The sequence below is a fragment of the Toxotes jaculatrix genome, chromosome 21, assembly GCF_017976425.1.
Source record: "Toxotes jaculatrix isolate fToxJac2 chromosome 21, fToxJac2.pri, whole genome shotgun sequence".
NCBI classification, from domain to species: Eukaryota; Metazoa; Chordata; class Actinopteri; family Toxotidae; genus Toxotes; species Toxotes jaculatrix.
The window spans coordinates 7,527,918-7,548,931 of record NC_054414.1 but is presented as its reverse complement, the minus strand read 5'-3'; the positions used below and the strand labels follow the sequence as shown (position 1 = coordinate 7,548,931).

Here is a 21,014-nt window from a genome sequence, read left to right as displayed (position 1 = left end):
TGAAATGGTCACGTGTGTGTGCGCGCGCTACCAAATAATCCACCAACACTTTGAGCACCGTTGCTGCTGCCAGCCCCGCCTTTTTGGGAAGTTTGCATCCTTTCCTACAGCCACCAGCTGTTCGTCAATCGCCTCCTCCTCCCCGCCTCCTCCTCTGCGTGGAGCCTATATTTACCGCAGCTTTCCTCCCTGACCTGATAGTCCGGCGGAGGCAGTTTGAGAGGAGACTGAAGGTCAGCCAGGCACCTAATCATCCTGCGAGCTGAGACACAGAGAAGCACACGATGACCGGTGAACAGCGCTTTGTGATCAGTGCCCGCATCATTGGAGCCGTCCGCAGGGACACACCAAAACTCAAGGTGGGTTAAGCTCTCAGTCAAGAACCACTTATTTTATTTCAGTTGGTGACCTGTTAAGGAATGATTCAGATTTTGGGCTGTCTTTGATCCACTGTTCTCTTTTTTTTTTTTTAATTCCCCCCTACAGATGTACATGATATCTGTGTTGTGGTCTGATGAGACTGAAGTGATTATCTACAGGTCCTTCCAGGATTTCAAGAAATTTCATGTAAGTCAAAATCAGCAACATCAAAAGTCCATGTGAAAACAGGATGGATCTTTAACCTGGTTTGGTATCAGATATCCTAAGCCTAAGCTTATTGAGATATATATACACAATATATACACACAATATGGGCATTTATATATATATATATATTATTTATATACTATTTTATTTCTTTCTTCCCAAACAGAGGCAGCTGAAAAAGAGGTTCCCTCACATGAACCCTCTCCAGAAAAACAGCAGAGTGATCCCCAAATTTAGGGGTAAGATTATTTGAATTGTTTCTTACATCTGATTACAAGCAGCTCTGAAACTTGCTTATCTAAACATGAAAGGAGTTGTCTGCAAAGCATCCTCTCAGGCTGAATTCGTGTTATCCATCATGTATTTCTTGTTTTCCAGGAAAGGCCAGGAGGAGCAGCTTCCAGCAGAAAGGATCCAAGCGATCTGTCCTACGCATGAGGTTTCTGGAGAGCTACTGTGACCAGCTGCTCAAGTGTGACCAAACTGTGACTCAAAGCTCAGAGGTCACACAGTTCTTCATCCCCAAAGCCCACGACCTGCAGCCAGACTTCACCAAGAACAGGTATGTTGAGTAGTTACCCAAGTTGCAGTTCAGTAGGAAACCATGTCCCAGGTAGATAACTGGTTGTCCTCAACATGACTTCTCTCTCACGCAGCATCATGATCCTGATGTCTGATGATATGCCTGATGGTGGCGGAGGTACTGCTACTCGCCAGCACGGCAGCAGCATCACCCACCCGTTTGTCACCCAGACTTACCGCTGCGTGGCTGCTTATGAGACAAAGGACACCAAGAATCGGCCTTTTAAGGTTGATGTGAATGAAAAGCTGGATGTCCTGATCAAAGACCCTGCAGGTCAGTGCTTTAATTTACTGAAAATAAAACCAAAAAAAAAAAAATCATTAAGGCATTTTATCCTTTACAGTTAGAAACATTCGTCTCTGAACTTTGAGCTTCCGTCTCACTCATTTCTTTTGTTCTCTCTCCAGGTTGGTGGCTGGTGGAGAAAGAGGATAAGCGCCTGGCTTGGTTCCCTGCTCCCTATCTGGAGTTATGGGAAGGAGAGGATGATGACGACGCTGAATTCCAGCTGGGAGGTGAGATATTTACTTGTTGGGGTTTGTTTTTAATCTGAATGTATGTGTACTTATTGTAGAGGACTTGCTCTTCATGCAGACAGAAGTGATACTAACACGCTCGGTTACATAACTGTATCTCTGTAAGCCTGACATCAGTTGTGATCTTCGGCATCATGTTCTGCAATCAGTGCATATCAAATACATATACTTATCATATTCCTGTGAAGCCTTGCTGTTACAAACAGCTAACACTGAGGAGCACTGTTGGGCCATTTAGTCATTATATGTATGTATCTGCTTCTACCAAAACTCTATGCACTCTGTTTTTCTAAAGACAGTTTGTGCATTTGTGATTATTTTACCATATGTCTCTGGAAAGATTTTAGCTGTTCAGACATTTCTGCTTTGTTATTCAAGTTTCTTCTCTTGTTTGTGACCTTCAGGTGCCCTGTATTGTGCCGTGAGGAGTTACTCGACTAAGAAAGATGATGAGGTGTCTGTGCCCATTGGCTCTGTGGTGGAGGTGCTGAGAAAGTCTGACAACGGCTGGTGGCTTATCAGGTATCCCAGCGATTTTATCTGTTGATCAGTCAATTTTTCAGTGCAATAAGAGTAAAAGTCAAATCAATTCCCAGGTTCAATTTAGGGTGTTAAATTATGATTTACGGGTTGAAATAAAATCTCTTTTCCATCTTATCTTTTCCCCAGGTTCAATGGGAAGGCAGGATACATCCCCTCTATGTACCTGCAACCATACAACAACCCACGAGCTGGCCTTTTCAGCCTGCAGAGAAAGCTGCATAGCTCCACGCTGAACCTGGCAACCAGCAGGGAGCCTCAGGCTTCTTATCCATCCCACACCAACGCAGAAACCAACCCAGCAAGGGATTCTGCAGGTCAGTCCACAGGTGAGCCCAGTGCACCTGGGCGGCTCCACAAGGCTCGATCTCTGGATGTTCTCTCTGAGAGCTGGTCGCAGACACAGACGGAGAGGGACGCCTCGGCCACAGACAGCTTTATTCGCAGCATGAGCAACACCAGCACAGAGTCCAGCTTCTCTGGCTTCTCCTCTGACAGCGAATCCAGTGAATCATTAAAAGAGGAAGGTCAGCGTCAGAGCCCCACTGGCCGTCCTGCAGCCGCACACCAGCCTAACGTCAGCGACAGCGGGCATGGCAGCCCTGACTTCAGCCTCTCAGACCGCCGCGGCTCCGACACCAGCTTTGGCAGCTCTGTGTCATCCAGTTCCGAAGGCAGCGTGGGGGCTCCCAGGGTGCCACCCAGGCCCAAGACTGAGGAGATCCTGACCCGCTGCACCACTATGACCCGCAAAGCAGCCCTGGCCACCAAGACCCGACTTCAGATTCAGACAGAGTCCATTCAAAGCCGCTAAAGCCTGACACTTACCACTACAAATGCTAGACTTTAAGTTATTTTCTTAACTATAAACTCCAGTTTATTTAAATCTTTTTGATTTAATATGTATTCATGTAAAATATTAAACCTCTTCAACCCCACAGACCTTCAATGGGTCTGTCAGTCAAACGTGTTTTATGCAGCGTTGTTCAATACCTCTATTTTAAATTCTTGTCATACCAAAGATTGAAGTGATCTCAACCTTGACAAGACAAATGTATGCTGAATTCCATAAAATGATCAAATGGAGCATGGCATTTTGGGTGGGTGAATATTTGAAAATGTGATTTATTCTAATAATGTAGCTTCAATGAAGCACTGTAAGGAGCAAGTTAAAGCAAAGGTAAATGACATTGTCATGTAGTATTAGACTTTTTTTTTTTTCTAGCTTTGAAGCCAGTTAAGGTGAAATTTAAGTGGCTTGCTGGAGTTGAAGAGGTTAAATATTTACAGTGAACTGCTGAACTATATGCTATGTTTCCGTCTTTCCTCTTGTGATGTAGAAATCGGTGCACGGCTACAAGGTCTGTTTGATGAAAGATGAAGAAGAGAGTATATCATTAAACCATTATGTACACTTTCTTTGCTTTATCATTCTCAGCAATAGCTTAACTTTTTATTAAGTTTTAAAGGCATAAATACTAAATGTGCAATAGTGACCAGACTTAATATGACAAGCGGAGGCATTTTGATCAACTGCCAAATGTGATGGGTGTGGCGAACAAGCTGATTGTATGATTATGTTGTTGCCCTTTCATGTAAAGCATGTACGACATTATAACCTGTAAGATTTCACAACATGTATTGTCATATATATGTATATCAATATAAAACCTCATGTGTAAGTTTAACAAAAAGGTCAATAAAATTAAATTTGCACAAAAATAAAATGTGTTTCATTCACAAACGTATTATGAAATAAAAGACACCAGAAGGTGTTTATTTGGGTAGTGAAAACCTGAAAGCTCATAGGTTTTCAGGCATTTTTACACACAATATGGGCATGAGTCAGAGAGACAGTAACACCATCATGTTTCTACAAATGTCTGAAGCTTAAAAATTAAATCCTAAGAATATAAAAGAGATTCTTGTGGCAACAGGAAAATGCAGCAAATCATGCTGAGACTGAAGCTACAGGTGAAGGGAGAATAATCTTCATCTACAAAGTGTCTTTCTCAAGAATCTCACAATTTAATCCTATCAAGACATAAATGAAAACTGACTTATCATATTTTTGAAATATTTCTCAGCTCAAATAAAATCTTCAGTTGGAAGTTTTAGTTGAATATCAGCAGACAGTTTTCCAAGTTTATCCTGGTGTAATGGTTTGTCCTTAGGACCAAGTATAAAAATCTGTCCACAAATGCTGGGACATTCAAGAGTAAATCACCTACCATCTATAACTGTGAAGTGATGGATTTTTGTTCTGTTATACCTGTTTCAAACTTCTTTATTGTAAGTGGTAGTGTGACAGCATGAACAAACAGAGATAAGGCTGCTAATTCAAACAATACAAATTGGTGTCTTTGTTCACACGTGTGCATATTGCTCTGGCAACTGACTTGAGGTTTGTTGACAGTCGTCTAGAATCCAGAAGAACAGGGGTTTCTTGTTTGAGCAGCTGTCAGTCGGTCTGTCACAGAGGAGGCCCAGACGTTTATTTTTTTAACTGACAGGAGCCTCAGTAAACTAAACTTTAAAGTAGCATTTCTCAGCAGGAAAAAAAAGATTACTATCACAAATGTGATGCCTGTTAGTCTCCACGCTTTATGCAGCTGAATAGAAAAGACATGGTGTCTGGGAGCTGCTGGATGGCATAATAGGAAATGCATAAAATCACAAAGAAGGGCAGAAGTGGACAAGATAGATTCACTGAATATATAAAAGTACACAGGGCATTCAGAGAGTATTCAGACTTCTTCACTTTTTTCACATTTTGTTAAGCTGCAGCCTTAAGCTAAAATCTTTTCACAGAGTTCTCCCTAAGCCTCTCTTGTGTTGTCTCAGTTGTGTGCTTTCAGTCCAGTGTCAGGTCCTGAGATCTGTTCAGGGGCTCAGCCACATTGGCCATGAGGTTTGTGGTCACCTGTCTTTACTAAGACACTTTTTCCCATGATTGCTCACTTTCAGCTCTTGGAAGAGTCCTGATTTCAAACTTCTTCCATTTACAAATTACAGAGACCACTGTGCTCTCGAGAACCTTTGATGCAACAGAATTTTCTTTATAGCCTTCCCCAAATCTGTGCCTTGACACAACCCTGCCTCTGAGCTGTGCAGGCAGCTCCTTCAACCCCATGGTTTGTTCTCAGGTGCGGCGTTAGCTGTGAGACCTTTTATAGACAGACGTGTGCCTTTCCAATCAGCTGAATTCACCACAGGTGGACTCTAATCATGGTGTCGAAAGGTCTCAAGGATCATCAAGAGAAATGGAGGCACCTGTGCTGAATGTCAAGCGCTGTAGCAAAGGGTCTAAATACTTATGTCAATGTCATTTTTCATTTTCATTTTTCTTTTTAATTAATTTGCAGAACATTCAGAAATTCCATTTTTGTTGTCATTATTGGGTATTGAGTGTAGACTGATGAGGGAAAGAATTCATTTAAATTATTTTAGAGAAGAAGAAGTAACAAAAAGAAAAAAGAAAGAAAGAAAGACAGAAAAGTAATTTCCAGTTCTCCTCACATCCAGAATCATATGAAATCTACATTGATGTACCAAGGTGGTTTCAGTTGCATCATACTGGAGATCATGAATGGCAGAGCAGGAAATGTGAAAAGTTTTTGACCCAGTTATATTGTGACACACATTCTGTCCTCACCCACAATTGTAAGAGCAGGGTGTGTCACTTGACAACACACATGTTGTACTTGAATGTGTCATGCATGTGCAACAGTGTCATGTGGGACAAGAATTACAGAGAAAAGAAGAGGAGGAAATGAATGACGGGTACTGAGAGGAACTGGCAGTCGTACAAAAACTTGTTAACACTAATCTTGTGTTAACAAGGGCATGTAGCTCATGTGACCTCAGGTAAAGATATCAAACCCCAAATGTGAGCAATCAAAGCTGTGGAGATCTCACTATTGTTACACTAAAATTCATAAACATGCTAGTTTTGCTGAAGGCTGATGGAAATCTAATCACATTCAAGATAAAAATAACTGCACACTTCTTATCATCTTTGTTTGGCCTTAAAATCTTCAGCATCTAAGAGACTGGGGGAAAATTATTAGTGGGGGGACATTAGTGTGAAAAAGGGGAGGGAATCTCGTCCAAAGTGAGGCAGACTAAGTCGGGGTAACAGTTTCCCTCACAGTGGCCATCTGAAGAGTCTTTTTTTTTTGAAAGCCATTCACGTGAGATTAAATACTTTCAATCTTAAATCCAAACACTGAAGCTTGACACCTTTAATGTAATCAAGATTCAATTCCCAGCCTGCTGTCTTGTCTCTGTGTTGATCCTCCTATAATTAGACTCACCAAGAATAGCCCTCTTCTTCCTTTAGAAAAATGAATGTAAGTTCCTTCAGGGAAATGAAATGAAGGACCTCTATCACATAATCACCAAATAAACTGTTGGCTTTTTTTTTTTTTACATGATGAAAGAATCGCTTGCATTTTGTACAACCAACATAAGTTCCTTTTCTATGGCCATCAACTGCTGCTTTACCTCCGATGCTGCTTTTCATATTAATTGTTTTTATAGCAATGACATCTCAGTTTAGCAGCAACTACAAAAAACTAAATACAAATTTCTTTTCCTGGACATTAAAGGTATGACATAGCAGTGATGGCAGTGGACTGTTGTGTGTGTGTTTAATTAAGTGTCAAATACCCTTCTTACTGGCACTTCTGTCAATTACTGAAGGTTCCTGGTTACTGTAAATGTCACACACACACACACACACACACACACACACACACACACACACACACACACACACACACACACACACACACACTTACATGCATGCAACACACTTCCAAACTTGTACTTCTATCTTTGTGAGGACACTCACTGACATAATGTATTCCCCAGCCCCTTACACTGACTTTAACCATCACAACTGAATGTCTAACCCTAAAACCAAGTGTTAACCCTCACACAGCTTTTTGAGGGTGTTTGTCCATGATGTCCTCACTCAATAAGGTCTATGTTCAAAGTGCTCCTCAAAAAGATAGAAGTAGAAAGACACACACACATACACCCATTATGTCCATAAAACTCATCTGGTGATCGTAAACAGAGTTGTAAAAAGTGTCGGCACTCTAGCTAATGGCCTGTTTTCCGATCAGTAGCTTCTGACTAATTATTCCCCTCAGGTTTCATGTCTTTATCTGTAAACGCAGTCCCTCCCAAAGTAAACCGAGGAGTTACTGAGGTTATTGATAAGAAATACGACCCATTCTTAGTCTTATTTCCTTTTCTGCGTAGTGGAAGATGATAAAAGCATCACTTTTGTGATGTTTATGTCATTAAATTTCTTTCTTTCTTTTTTTTTTTTTTTTTAAAGAAAACAGACTATAATATAGTGATGACATAGTGCAGATGTGGGTGTTGTTGCTTTTGGAAGACAAGCACTAAAACAATCCCTTGTTTTTGAGGCAGGAGGGTTTGCTCACCATTTATCACTGATGAAAGCAGGGAAAGCCCAAAACACTGTGTCTGACCTGAAGCAGAATCACACTTTGAAACATATTCTCTTTGTCTCTTTGTCTAATCCTGTTGGCTATACAGGGATTGTGTTCACTGATTAACCATGGCCCAGGTTTGAACAGGGATGTGGCTCAGTTTTCAGCTGAGATTGCTTTTTTTTTAGGCTGCTTTGAGGAATGGGTTTGCAAACCTGCATGAAAACGGTCATTGTAAATTCTGAAATGCTTAACTGTTGAGAAGAGTCTTGAATATTGACAAAAGAAAAGACTCTCCTGCTTTATTAAGTTGGAAAAGTGAAAATCAACAAAGAGAAGACACCAAATCAGAAAGCAAAGCTAATCAGAACCTAACAAGTTATCAGGTTTGTTGCTGAGCAGGAAACAGTCATTTCAGTCTAACTCATCATTAATGCCTCCACGCATTCCTTTCATTAGGCTTGATAGATCGCTCACATAACCTCAGTGTGTAACCTGGAAATACATCTGTGAACTTGTTGTACAACGTCCAAGTTTTGATGTGGGCGGTGCCTTTCTGGTAACCGTGTATTCCAGAAAACCACCTGCCTTGAAATCTATATGGAAGTCTGCTTGTCTTGGAAGTGAAAACGCCCTTTCTTCCTCCTTTCTTTTTCCTGAAACTAGCTCGGCAAATCAGTCTGCTCTGATCTACTGAATGAGACGTGCTCAAATATGAGCACAGTGCTCCTGATTGTGGTGCATTAGGAACTATTGAAAGTTTTTAATCTTAATCAAGATAAATAAACATTAGCTGTACCCAACCTCCCAAGAACTTTCCACCTCCATGAGGAAAGGAATTCCCAAATGGGAATGAGCAGTGGGGAGTAAAGTGTGAAACATCATCCTGGAATGGCCTGGAAAGTGAAATACCAAAGTGTCCCGTATAATTAGACAATGTCCTGGATTCAGCTTCACCTGGCACAAACAGATGATAATAGGTGTTCACTGTTGTGCGACCCAAATGCCAGTCATTAAAAATGATTTTGTATAACAGTGTTCACAACAGTACACAAACATGCAAAATGTAGAATAAACATAAGTTTTGTTGGTGCCTGGGTTTGAGTGAGAAAATAATTCATGGAGTCTGAAAGAAGTGGTCTTTGTATGCAAATTATGCCAAAGACATAAAGAAAAAAATGTGGATCTATTCTTTAAGGAAGAGAGTGAGATGCTGAGAATGTCTTCCTGTCGAACAGGCACCGCACTCAGTGGATTTTACGTGGCGTCAGGCCAGTGCACTTTCAACATATGTACGTTACGTGAACCTGACTGTATTTTGTACAGCTTGAACAGCTTGAAGGGGGAACAATTTGTGTGTAAATAAAAGCTGAAAAGCTAAAGAAACAAGACCAGATCCTATTTATGAAATAACGACAAAGAGACACAAAACAACCCCAAGGAGTCTCTTTAAGTCTGTATATCTTTCTCTCATGTACAGTAGGCATCCTCACAATAGGCTTTGATAGCATTGAACATTTTTCTGAATGTATCTGCACCTGTCAGTTAGCCACTTTTCAGGCACAGTGATTTTATGTCCATTTCAAAATCTATTGACAGTCAAAGGACCATGCTGGGTTATACCGAAGTTCTGCCATGTAAACATGTAAATGTGATTCGTGTTACCATAAATGACTTCATGAAGTCGATCATTTTACAACAAAGAATTTACATCTCATAACAGTTTCAAACATAGACCCAGATCCTGTGTACTGAACCGCACTGCACATAACTCAGCAGTATCATCGTGAACACACCCCCACATGTGCACACTCGCACAAACTCACATACACACACACACACACACCCTCCCACACACTGTCACACATGTGATTTCATTTCATGCATTTTTCACAGGCTGTTTTCCCACCATGCTCCATGCTGTTGTCGTTTTGTTGAAGAGTTAATTTGTTTTCCATCTTGACATTACACTGATATTGGTACTTTAGAGCCTTCATAAGTGCAGTTCTTCAGATTAATGAGAGCTACACCAAAGTAAAGTATTAATGATGTTTACATCATTAATACTTAATTTAATTTACATCAGTATTTTGTCTTAGTGTTTTTCAGACATTGAAAAGGAGAGGAAAATCCATGAAAGGGCTGCACATGAATCAATTCAAACAAGCAATAACTGAAATGCTCTGAAAAAATTCACCATCATTTGATCTTTTTATGAAACGATTCATGAGGATATGTGACGATAGTTTTTTTCTGTGCTGCCTCCTGAGAGTCTTATCCGTCCTCTGTGCATGACTGTGGCCTGGGAGAACAGGACTGACGAGTGTTTTTCAAACTTTAATTTAATAATGTGCATCGTCTTATATCCAAAGTGACATTGAGTTGTAAACATCAAAGCAGCAAATGATCTCACTGGGTTCATTCACATGTAAACATTGGTAAAAGGTATCACTTGTAGTCGTTTGTCATTATGTAATGTACAGTAATCTGTCGCTCTGACTATACCATATCATTAAATGATTTTCTTTAGATGGTACAAACAAATCTCAGCTACACCTACAGTGCTAAATGTCAGATCCTTACAAACTCCTGGCTCAGTCATAAACACAAGTCTGTAAGTCTGTTTAAGAGCTACCGAAGTCTAAAGAGGCAAATACAGCTTTACGTTCTGTTTGTTGATTCCTCCTCTTCTCACTATTAATATATAATGTAATAAAACCATTTTGCAGCCCCAGATTTCCTTTGATTGTCGACTAGTCAGACTCTGCCCCGGAGATCTCAGGTGGGATCCTCTCTATAGACTCTGTGGAGGAGCTTTGGGAGCGTTGGGACTGAGGAGACAGATGCTCGGAGGCTTGAGGGTGTTCCACGCCAGAGTGCATCAGGGGTAAGTAGATGTCGTCCATGTTTGGCATCACAAACACTTTCTGGAGAGGAAATAAAAACATGATTGTGAGGCTTCGTGTGTTGCTGAGAGGAAGGAGGAAACATTCCACGTTTTTTTTTTTTTTTTTACTTGAAACTCATCCTGCAGTTTCCTCTCAATCCACTCGGTTACATGACAGAAAGTCACCTCCCTCTCGCCCAGTTTGGGACGGACATGCAGATCCAGCTTGGGTGGCACACAGAAGCTGTACCTACAGAGGAGATCGCAACATTTTTAGAATCAAACATAATCATTTGTATTGAGACTGTAATGAGTCACGTTTCAGTCTCATGTTGCCTCAGTGTTTGAAACAGGCTCAACTAAAACGGATTGGTAAAATAAAATGAATATTCCTTTGGCAGGAGATGAAGCGTGAAAAGTGAGTCACACCACAGAAAGTCAAGACACAGCAGGCAGCATTGTTTCAGGGCATTTATGACATGCAGTACTGGTACTTCAGAATAAAAGAAAGAAAACGCTGTAGGTTCTATATCAGGAGCCACCAACGCAGCAGCATAGTTTTACTTTCAGTATCTTCAGAAGAAGAGTGAGAGAATGTGTGAAAACTACTATACAATCTAGAGAAACTTGACAAAGATTCCTCGGCTTGGTTTAACCACTGACTGTAAAATCTCCGTCCCCTGTAGACTTTAATCTGGCCTTTGGATCAGTTATACAGCAACTGATTATAAAACTGAAACACTTCTTATATTTTGCATAATCTAACACGTTTTTGAAAGGTTTCTGTTCATGTGCAACTCCATACTGAAGGCCTGGCCCTGCCTCAATACATTTGCATGAAGCAGTTTTTGCTTCCATGTACTTATGCCCAGGCATTTTGTTCATACCATATCCTGTCAGTAGGGGGTGGTGGGATGTTGACGACCAGAGTCCCTGACAGCTCCCGAACCTCCACAGTGAGCAGCAGGGGCGTGTTGGACATCTCTTCAAACTTCTTCTTAATGAACTCGTTCTCTGTCGCCTTCTGGAAATACTTGGATTTAGCAATTTTGTCCACAAATCTCAAAATCTTCCTCCCCGTCCTGCCTCCCGCTGTCCTGTAAGAGAAGATTAGAGGAGAGGAAAAGGAGAGCGTTTGTATGATCCTGCGTTTGTGAGTAGATTTAGTATTCAGATGCGAAAGTCTAAATTTGAGGAGGGATGAGAGGCTGAAATGTAAATGAGAGAGACAGCCATCTGGAGCGTGATGTCAGCCCCGTTTATTTTCTGCTTTAAAAAAAAAAGCGAGCAGTCACAACACAGACGGGCAGAAGTAACACTTCGCGGTGATGAAAGCTGCACTTTCTCCTTTTTGACGTAGCTGTTTATGCAAATGTGATTTGACTTATCACTCAAAAGTAGCAGTTAATAGTACATTTATAATATTCTTTAATGAATGTAACCTATTAAAGCATCTTCTTTGAAAAAAGCTGTATGGTGCTTCTTTTTTTTAGAATTTCTTTTTAGTACTCTGTATAGCTATTTGTATTTAGGAAGCACATAAGCAGAATTTTTGTTTGATATTACTCTGTTATTTTATATCAGCGTTTACCCTTCAGCCATAGGTGTGGATCCCTTCTCCCCCATTGGCCCCTGGGGCTCGGAGAGGAGAAGCTCCTCCTCGTCGGATGACCCAGCGCTGGACGACTCCTCATCACTGTCCGCCAACACACTGAGGACGGGCCTGCAGCTGGGAGGACACACAGGCAGACAAGTTAGGAGTGGACACGTGGTGAAAGGACATGGAGGTGAAGATGGAAGCTTCAGCTCTTCTGTTTCAGAAGCATTTCCATCCTGGTGCAGATGCACTGAATTTTCAGCATTTTTGGGGACTGAAAGACAAACAGATACCTCCATGGACACATGGACAGATACAAGTATATGAACAAATCCTGAAATTACTGTAAAGACCCTAAAGCTTTGCCTGGACTGTAATCCCTGCCACCGTCGGCCTCTGCCAGGCAGCTCCACGCTAATCAATGTAATGTGAGGCTCTGCTCTGTAGATCAGAGATAAAAGGGATCAGAGGGATAGAAAGAGAGCCATGCAGGTGTGTATATGTGTGCTATAAGAATGAAGGGCTTACTGTGATTTCTGATATCACTCGTACCACTTGAGCTGGGCAATATGATAGAATACACCTTACAGATAACAGAGACACTGAGAGGGCACTTCACAGATTTTACACATAAAGGAAAGTGAGGGGTGACACTCAGTGTGGAAAAACAGCTGCATAATGTCTGAGGGCATTTCTTTCTAAAGAGATAATACCCCTGATGGCACTATCAGGCAGGGAAGAGCTAATTTAAGATGCTATTGACATGCATTGTGGGGATTGTAGGCTCCAGCTTATTTTTTTTATTTGATTAACTGGATTAGCTGAAAACAGAGAATCCCATCTGGTTATTTTGTCCATAAACTGCTTCTCAAATAAACTTGCACACTCTGTGTAGTACTAACCGTGGGCTGCCAGTTTCAGTCGTGCAGTCTGTGTCCTGGCCACCCTCTTTGCCCAGCTTGGACAAGTTGAACTTGGTCTGCAAGGTCATCTGCAGTGCACCGGTGTAGACCAGCTGCAGCTCCACCCACAGGCCTGCAGAGGGCGCCACACAGAGGTCAACACCGCACCACCCAAACTAAGACAAAGCCCGTGCACACAGCCTAATCTGGACACACACTGCTCAGTAGGCAGATTAAACAGCTTTTACTGTGATTATCAACCCTTGAAATTAAATTTATAATAAATTATGCCAGATTATAAATCCCCCTCTGACACGTGCACTGAGCGGAAAAAACAGAGAGAAGCTGAAAACAGGGTAATTTGTTGAGGGGTGGTTGTGTAACAGCTAAGTGGGCAGGAGAAACAGGGACTGACACACTTAAACTGCCCCCGTCATTAGGAGTGTTGACTGCCACACCAACTGATTTTAAAACACACACACACACATTCACACTCACACACACACATAGGCCAACATGCTCTAAATGTTAAACTCCATGGCGTAATGGCTCTTTTGCTCTGTGAGATTACAACAGGATAACAACGTCTGATCTGATGCTCTGTAGTACTCAGCTGTAATCACATGTCTCACACATCTCTTGCTGTTACTGTGTGTGTGTGTGTGTGTGTGTGTGTTTGTGTATTGTACTCACCCCTGTGATTAACCTCTGGTCTGGAGGTAGCAGTGATATGTGGCATAGAGCAGCCCATATCCAACTCAGTCAGAGTCAGCTCATTCATAAAGTAAGGCAGCTGCAAGGAACATGTCATATCATACATTAAAATGACATAAAATACATGATATTTATTGTTAAATACCTTTTCTATGACTTTAAATTGCCACAGTAACTTATATAATAAAAAATATAATAATAAAACTGCTCGCACCCTGATTTTGCTGAGCTTCTTCTGGATCTTGTGGGAAACAGCGTGGGCCCAGTGCTTCTCTCGCAGGAAGTCCCAGAAGATCCGACCAATCAGAGCATTAGCCCACATAGTCTGGCTCTTCCCAGGGTACTCTGTCAGATCACAGGTACACTGTAGAAAAAGACACCTGAGTCAGGGCTGAGCAAGGACAAGAAAGAAAGCTGCAGGTTTAGGACGATTTAGAGAGTTGTATATTTTAAATAGATTAAGCATAACAACAGAAACGTGTTGCCTTTATGACATGTTATAGATGACTAACGTTATTTTGTACTCACTGGTCGATGCTAATGTACTACACCGCTGTCTACATGATACTTTAGAGAGATGTAAACTGGAATACACCTGCAGTTTAATTTAACTTGCTTCTCTTTTCAATTTTATCTGCAAGCATGACTTACATTTCCTTTGATGGTGGGGCTCGTCTCTGTGCTGCCGGCCCCAGGGCTGGAGAGGGGGCCCATCTCCTCTGCGCCCAGGAGATGAGCCATGTAGCTTGTGTAGTCTAGCAGTGAAAGGCCCCTGGTGCTACTGGAGGTCTGACCGACATGAGCTGCAGGGGGGATGCTGGGGACTGGAGGTGTGCAGGGGGCATCATCGTCACTGCTGCCCACTCTGCTGGAGCCTCTGCTGCTTGGGATATTACAAACACCCTGTGCCAGAGCTGGATCGCCTGAATAATCCAGGAAACATTTACCTGGTTGGTTTACACAACATTCATGGTCTGTTGTGATATTCTATTTATCCTCAGTGCTTTGGAAATCAATAATCATTCACAGAAAACGTAACTGCCAGGATTTTAGAAAGCAGGAATTATTCAGGCTTATTCACTTTCTTCCTGAGAGTTAAACAAAAAGTCTCATGTCTGTTTGCTTCACAGTTTACCTTCTGTGACTGTACAAGTAGACATGCCAGTGACGCCACTGAAAATTAGCCATTCAGATCCTTTGGGTACCCTCATTGGTCACATGACCCTCACCGTGTAGGCTGTAGCAGTCTGCACCAGCTGCAGGGTTCATCTAAAAACTTAACGCCCAAACATGAGAGTCGTTTGAATCTTCTCATCTAACTCTGCAAAAAAAGTGGATTTCCCAAACCGACTTTTCAAAACGCTAAATTAAAGCCTCTTATCCTTCATAACTCACCATCCTTTCCCAAGAGTCCAACAGAGCAGTTGTTTTTTTTTATCTAATGCCCTGAACTAATGCTTTAAAAAGTGCAGCAATGTAAAAACTAAGTGCAACACATCAAATGACAGATTTGTATCAGAAAATAAAAGTCAGATGATATGTATTCTTTCCACTCAGTAGTTTTCTTCAAAACACTGACACGTTTTTTTCCTGATGCCATTGCTCTGTGAGATCTGTGTGTTCCCTCAAAAGGGATTGGCTTTGAAATGCAAAGAATTGGAGCATGTAATCCATAATCCACACATACATAGCATTTGTATAGATGCCTTATCTAGAAGCCTTCTCTTCCCTAATGCATTGTTTACATTTCTCATACCCGATCTGGACACACATCTGCCAGGCCTCTGTCTGTCCCTCTCCTTTTCCCTCTCTGTATCCATGGATGCAAACAGGAAATGACGAAACCACTCTTCTTTCTCTCGTCCGGTGCGGCTGAAGAGGTAAAGAGTGGTGGGCAGGTCAGGGATGGGCTTAGGAGGTTCAGCTCCTGGTTCCTCTCCCCGACTCCCCTCAGACCTTCCTCCCTCATCCTCCCGGAAGTTTCCTCCCCTGGCCAGTTGGATACAGATGGGATACTTTGGGTTCCACACCCTCTTCCGTGCCAACACAGATGGCAGCAGGAATACCTTGGGGGAACAGGGGCAGAGTTTTATTATGGCAAAGCAAAAGAAAGCTGTTATATGGGAAATGCGGTAAGATGTCCCATTTATGAATTATTAATTAATGCTGAAGAGTTTAACCAATATTAGAAATTGATTTAACAGTTTCTTTCCAGTTAGGCATTGTACTTTATCTCAGACAACACAGAGTTAGATTAAGTTTATAAGAACATCACCAGAATACCTAAATGTATCAGGTCTTTCCTTTCTATAACCCATTAAAAAACAGAACAGCCTCAGATACAGTACTAATATTCCCTTCACACAGTTACTTAAGCAGTCTTCATACTTTGCTCTTTGCCAGCTGAAAGCAACGTGACTTGACAAAGTTGGCCTCGTGGACTCTTTCGTCGTATGTGGCCCTGCGGCTGATGTTGGTACGCGGGGAGTCCAGACGGAGACAGGACCCCTCCAGGGTGGCAAACACAGACTGAGTCAGAGCTGGATGGTAGGTTTCTGGGTCGTAATCATGTATCTCGTTCATCCACCCCTGGAAACAGAGAAGGTAAGTTGTGATTTAAATGAACACCACAGTTTCAGGTCAAACACCTGATCTGGAATTGTTCAGTTTTGAAAAATCACACTATGATGTTTGTAATCAGCCTAAAACTGAAGTAAAGAGCAAAAAGTAAATGTGATTGTGATTGTGAATGTCTCTTTTACAGTGACAGATCCAAAGAGGTAAATCCAAATTATCAAACATAGTAAATTCACCTTTGTGGAATCGATTTGTAACATGGACAACTGAGCTGTAAAATAAATGCAGCATAGCAGATAAGTCTGTGAGCTGAGGCTTCAGAGGAGCAGTCATCCATAATAATGTCAGTACTGGACAATATGTATGGAATATAACAAAAATGCCAAAGGGACATTGTGCCCTGGATTTGGCTTCCCAGGTCTCTCCAGACTTTATACTGCTGCAATCACATCACATGGGATAGTTGGTAGAGACGGGAAAGATTCCCACGTGAACGACAACTCACGGCTGCTGTGTGATTACAGAGATGCTGTGTGAGCTAAAACTTTACTCTTTAATCTGAAACACATGCTGAAGTGTTCATTCAGACTCCTTACATACAGCTGTCATACAATCCTTGATGCTCTTAGTTCGCTACTGAAAAAGTGTAGTACACACAATGCATTCAGTAAACCGACACTTTATTTGCACTTCATCAATAAGGGTGCCAGCCCCTGGCCTCATCTCAGAGGTGTGCCCGCAATCAAACACCCTAACTGCTGTGATTCTGTCATCTGATTACCAGACCAGACGACATCTGAAAAAAAAAACTCACAAACTTTGCAGCTCTGACTTTCACATCTTAACAAGCCACAGAGTGAAACCAAACTGCTAACGACCAAACGAGGGAATTAGCTCAACACTGAGACAGTGAAACTCCCCCATTTCCAACCATCACCATCACCATCACCGACACTGTGTACCCCCACCCCCCTCGGCTGTCTTGGCCCCTGACAAATTACAGCTCCCTCCTGCCTGTATTCCTCACTAATTGCCTCTGGAACTGAAAGTGTCTGGGTGGTAGCTGTACTCTCCAGTTGCCCTGTGTCAAGCTCAACCAGGAGGAGAACGGTAATTACCGCTGCATCTCCAGCAGTTTTTATTATCGAAGCTTTTAATTGCATTCTGGGAACTTTATGTGGTTGCACTTTCTGAACCTTTAATCTGTGAAGGAACAGGTCAGCAGAGTTGCTGAAGTGACTCGCCAACTTGACACTGGTTTGTTTTAGAACTATTAGCTCTGGTGAAAACTAAGCACAAGTACCCATGTTACTGTAATTCGTGTAGCTTTCAAATGTGCACTGTAAAGTGCATTCAGAAATCAGTCACTTTCTGATGAACTGTTTTCACTTGAGTTTTTTTGAGAATTTGTTTTGTTTTTTTGTTCTTCTGTGATTTTCAACACGTTATATCTTGTTTCTTCAATTAGTCCAAAAGCCAAAGTGTAAAAAAGCAATTTGCCATCTTACAGGGAGTAATGAGGCGGACTGTTTAGACTTAGCTGTTAGCAGTATCATTCTGGAGTCTCCTGAGGTTGCCTGGCAAGTCATCTGCAGAATTGTTTCCCAAATTGCCAAACTATTCCTCCAAGAGACACAAGTGTTGGGTGGAACAAAGAAACGTAATTCAAAGTCTGATGATTGTTTATGATTCAACTGTAAGTTCCGTCTCACATGTTATTTATAGAGGACATGTTGGGAAATGTGTGAGTATTGGAGTGAGACCGAGATGTAAGGTGAAAACAATGTGACAACTTCCTCCTTAATGCCTCATCCATTTACCTTGAGGATGTCAGGCTCAGTGTTAACAGTGCCACCTGTCAGAATCAGCTCTCCCAGCAAGGTCTGTGCTGGTCTATCGGTGGGGGCTGGGCAGCGAGACCTGGAGGAACCCATCCTAATGAGCAAAAGTCCTAGCAAGAACCCCAGTGCTAATCCCAGAGCCAGGCCAGAGAAATATGGACTAAGAGGTAGGATGAAATAGGCATAAGACAGCACTGCCACACAGAATAAACTCATGCGTGGCAGAGGATGAGGTGGCTGAAGAAGAGGTGGGGTCTGAGCCAAGGGTTCAGAAGGGACCTGAGAACCAGCAGGCGCTCTCCTCGCCTGTCTGTGTGTCTCAACGGCAAATACTTGCATCATATCACCATCTGTGCATATTTCCAGCTCCTCATCCCTGTTAAGTTGTCTGTTGTGATGCACAGGACAGGGGCTGCAGTGAATTCTCCCAAGATGTCTAACAGAAGGCCAGTCAAACACAGGCAAAACATCAGCATCTGTTTTTCTAGCGTTCCTCACGGGAGACTCTGAAAGGACCGTGTCTGTGCTGCTGTCCCGTCCCAAACCTCTGGAGCTGCCCTGGTGAGCCCCCTGGGTCCTACACTGGTGTTTGGGGCTGCCTGCGCTCTCCTCTCTCATGATCTTACTGAACATGCTGCTCAGAGGTTCGTGTACGGCCTCTGAGAGCTTCCTCTTGGTGTCCTCCAGCTCCATTTTGAAAAAGCCCCCTTTCAGACCCTCTCCGCTGGGTGAGAGCGAGCTAGGAGAAGGGGGCGCAGTACGGGAGTCGCCATTGCTGCGGGTTTTTGGTTGGGTCAGCTGCTTCCACAGGTGGAGGTTAAGGCGGGAGTCTGATTTTGACTGCGACACCTCGGGCTCTGAGCGGGAGATCTCTGTGGAGATTGACTTTACGAGGCTGAGAAGGGGCTTGGGTCTGAGGGTGGAGCATTCTTTCAGCTCCAGCTCTGTGGAGAGAGACTTTACCAGGCTTGCAAGGGGTCGGTGGGTCGGTGAGGACGGGCCTGGGGAGAGGAAACTGGGGCCAGGGGCGGAGAAGTTCCCCAGAGAGCCAGGCGAAGAAGGAGAAAGAGGGACGTGGAAAGCTTGAGACTGCAGTCCTCTGTCATCCTCAACAGAGCGCTGCCTCTCCTTCGAGAGAGATATAGAGGGGTAGTCCTCATCATGATCAAGGGAGAAGATGAGCTCACTTTCATCTAGGCTGTCCCAGTCTCCCTCTGTCCCAGTCAGCTGGATCACAATCCCCCGGGGGAGATGCCTTTTGCTCCCAAAGGAGGGGGCACCAACTGGGGAGAGTTTGTGGAGCTCCTGGAGAGGTCTGCCACCTCCTCTTTCTTTATCCTCGCTTCTTCTTTCCCCATTATTTCCACTCTCTGCCATTTCTTTGCTTTACATCGCACAGCCAAGGCACCTACTAGTCACTGAAAGAGAATAAATAAAGAACAAGGTCAGCTACATTATTAAGCCTTGGAGGCAGAACAAATAAAAGCAGTCTGGGAATGAGCCGCACAGAGAGAAAGGAAGGGCATCTTTTCTGTGCCTGTGCCTCATTTACACAGAAACTGCTCACCCGTGCCAACTACGCATTAATGTGCGACTGTCATGTAGCTTAGCTCTGAAGAGTTGTGGAATTCTACATTAATCTGAAGACTAGTGAATCTGAATCAGAGCCAAGTAAGCACCTCCTCTCCCACAGCAGTCGCTCCACATACTGAATGAGTTTTAGAAGCATGCAAAAATAGACAAGACAGACTTTCTCCCCCAAATGTTGCACAAACTAGGGCAGCTCAGGCTCTAATGTCTTTTGGGGTCTGATTGGATGTCTGTGCAGAATTCATTCCCTTAATATGCAGGGACTTGCTGAATGTGAAATGAAAAAGCATCATTTGAAAGATGCAGCCTTTCTGTATTAAATAAGTAGAGGATATTTTTGGCTTTGTCAAAATTGTAATAACTAAACAAATACCTAATGTTTTCATGAAAAAATAAGGTATTACCACACACCGACTGGTTGGAGAAACTACAGTTTCTTCCAGTCTCAGGGGCCCACTGTCAGACATAAGAACCCAGAGTCATAGCCCTCCCTCTGATGTCTTCTCGAGCTGCTTAAAGAGTTTCTTATGTAACCCTGAGATGAATAGTGAAGGGAGTTCAAAGATGCTCTCCGTCATCCCCATGCGTCAACAGCCATTATACAGACATTATACAGCCACCACCTACGGACTTGTCAGAATTATACTATTCAAACCTGAACAGGGAACAGAGAGGTAATGTGTGTCACCCGCTGTCATTCTGTGGCAGAAAGGAGCAGCACTGGACACAAGCTGGGAAACAGCACAAAGGCCCCAGCAGAGACCCTTTTTTACTCGCTGTCTCTCTGGGTCAAGTGCCCTGCTCTTTATGCGAGTTAAACCCTACCTCTGACTGGTCAGATTTACGTAACTGTATTACAGCGCTGTGTGGCACAATTTCAACCAATTCCACAGCAGCTGGTGGATTCTGACTAATCTGCTGTCACCCAAAATGGACGGTGGGGAGATAAACCTCACAGACGCACATGCAGCCAGTTGGAATTAGACTTTCCGCATAGCTTTTCTCAGGGTGGGAAACGTGACCAAGAATTTGCAAACACATTTAAAAACACACACGCATGCACTAAGACACTCATTAGAAAGGATAATTGTCCAAGTTAATAGTGAAACACTTACAGGAGATTCCGAAGTTAGTTTGGGAAGTGTAGAATATGGACTCCAGATGTTGCTGTATTTTTTCACTTATCATATC

The 21,014-nt window shown here is 42.7% G+C and overlaps 2 protein-coding genes across 2 annotated transcripts; one reads left to right on the top strand and one right to left on the bottom strand.

The window, feature by feature from the left end:
• Positions 1-221: 221 nt before the first annotated feature.
• Positions 222-3,939, top strand: LOC121201529 (NADPH oxidase organizer 1-like). The gene is made up of 8 exons (XM_041067406.1): positions 222-359; positions 487-567; positions 755-827; positions 967-1,150; positions 1,245-1,444; positions 1,579-1,686; positions 2,112-2,229; positions 2,377-3,939. Exons 1-8 carry the CDS (start codon positions 285-287, stop codon positions 3,059-3,061), a joined length of 1,524 nt encoding a protein of 507 aa, XP_040923340.1. The 5' UTR covers positions 222-284; the 3' UTR covers positions 3,062-3,939.
• A 6,529-nt stretch (positions 3,940-10,468) lies between these two features.
• Positions 10,469-19,610, bottom strand: tex2l (testis expressed 2, like). Its single transcript, XM_041067160.1, has 11 exons — positions 18,213-19,610; positions 16,204-16,404; positions 15,572-15,881; positions 14,467-14,738; positions 14,030-14,179; positions 13,795-13,894; positions 13,102-13,234; positions 12,194-12,331; positions 11,490-11,699; positions 10,732-10,852; positions 10,469-10,642 (listed from the first exon to the last, which is right to left on the bottom strand). The coding sequence occupies exons 1-11, from the start codon at positions 19,608-19,610 to the stop codon at positions 10,469-10,471; spliced, it is 3,207 nt and encodes a 1,068-aa protein (XP_040923094.1).
• Between the last annotated feature and the right edge of the window lie 1,404 nt (positions 19,611-21,014).

Coding starts and splice junctions, on each gene's coding strand:
- tex2l (XM_041067160.1), bottom strand. CDS start 19,610: ATGGCAGAGAGTGGAAATAATGGGGAAAGAAGAAGCGAGGATAAAGAA. Junction 14,739..15,571: donor CAGATGTGTGTCCAGATCGG/GTATGAGAAATG, acceptor TGGATTATTCAG/GCGATCCAGCTCTGGCACAG. Junction 10,643..10,731: donor AACTGCAGGATGAGTTTCAA/GTAAAAAAAAAA, acceptor TTTCCTCTCCAG/AAAGTGTTTGTGATGCCAAA.
- LOC121201529 (XM_041067406.1), top strand. CDS start 285: ATGACCGGTGAACAGCGCTTTGTGATCAGTGCCCGCATCATTGGAGCC. Junction 568..754: donor AGGATTTCAAGAAATTTCAT/GTAAGTCAAAAT, acceptor CTTCCCAAACAG/AGGCAGCTGAAAAAGAGGTT. Junction 1,151..1,244: donor CCAGACTTCACCAAGAACAG/GTATGTTGAGTA, acceptor TCTCTCACGCAG/CATCATGATCCTGATGTCTG.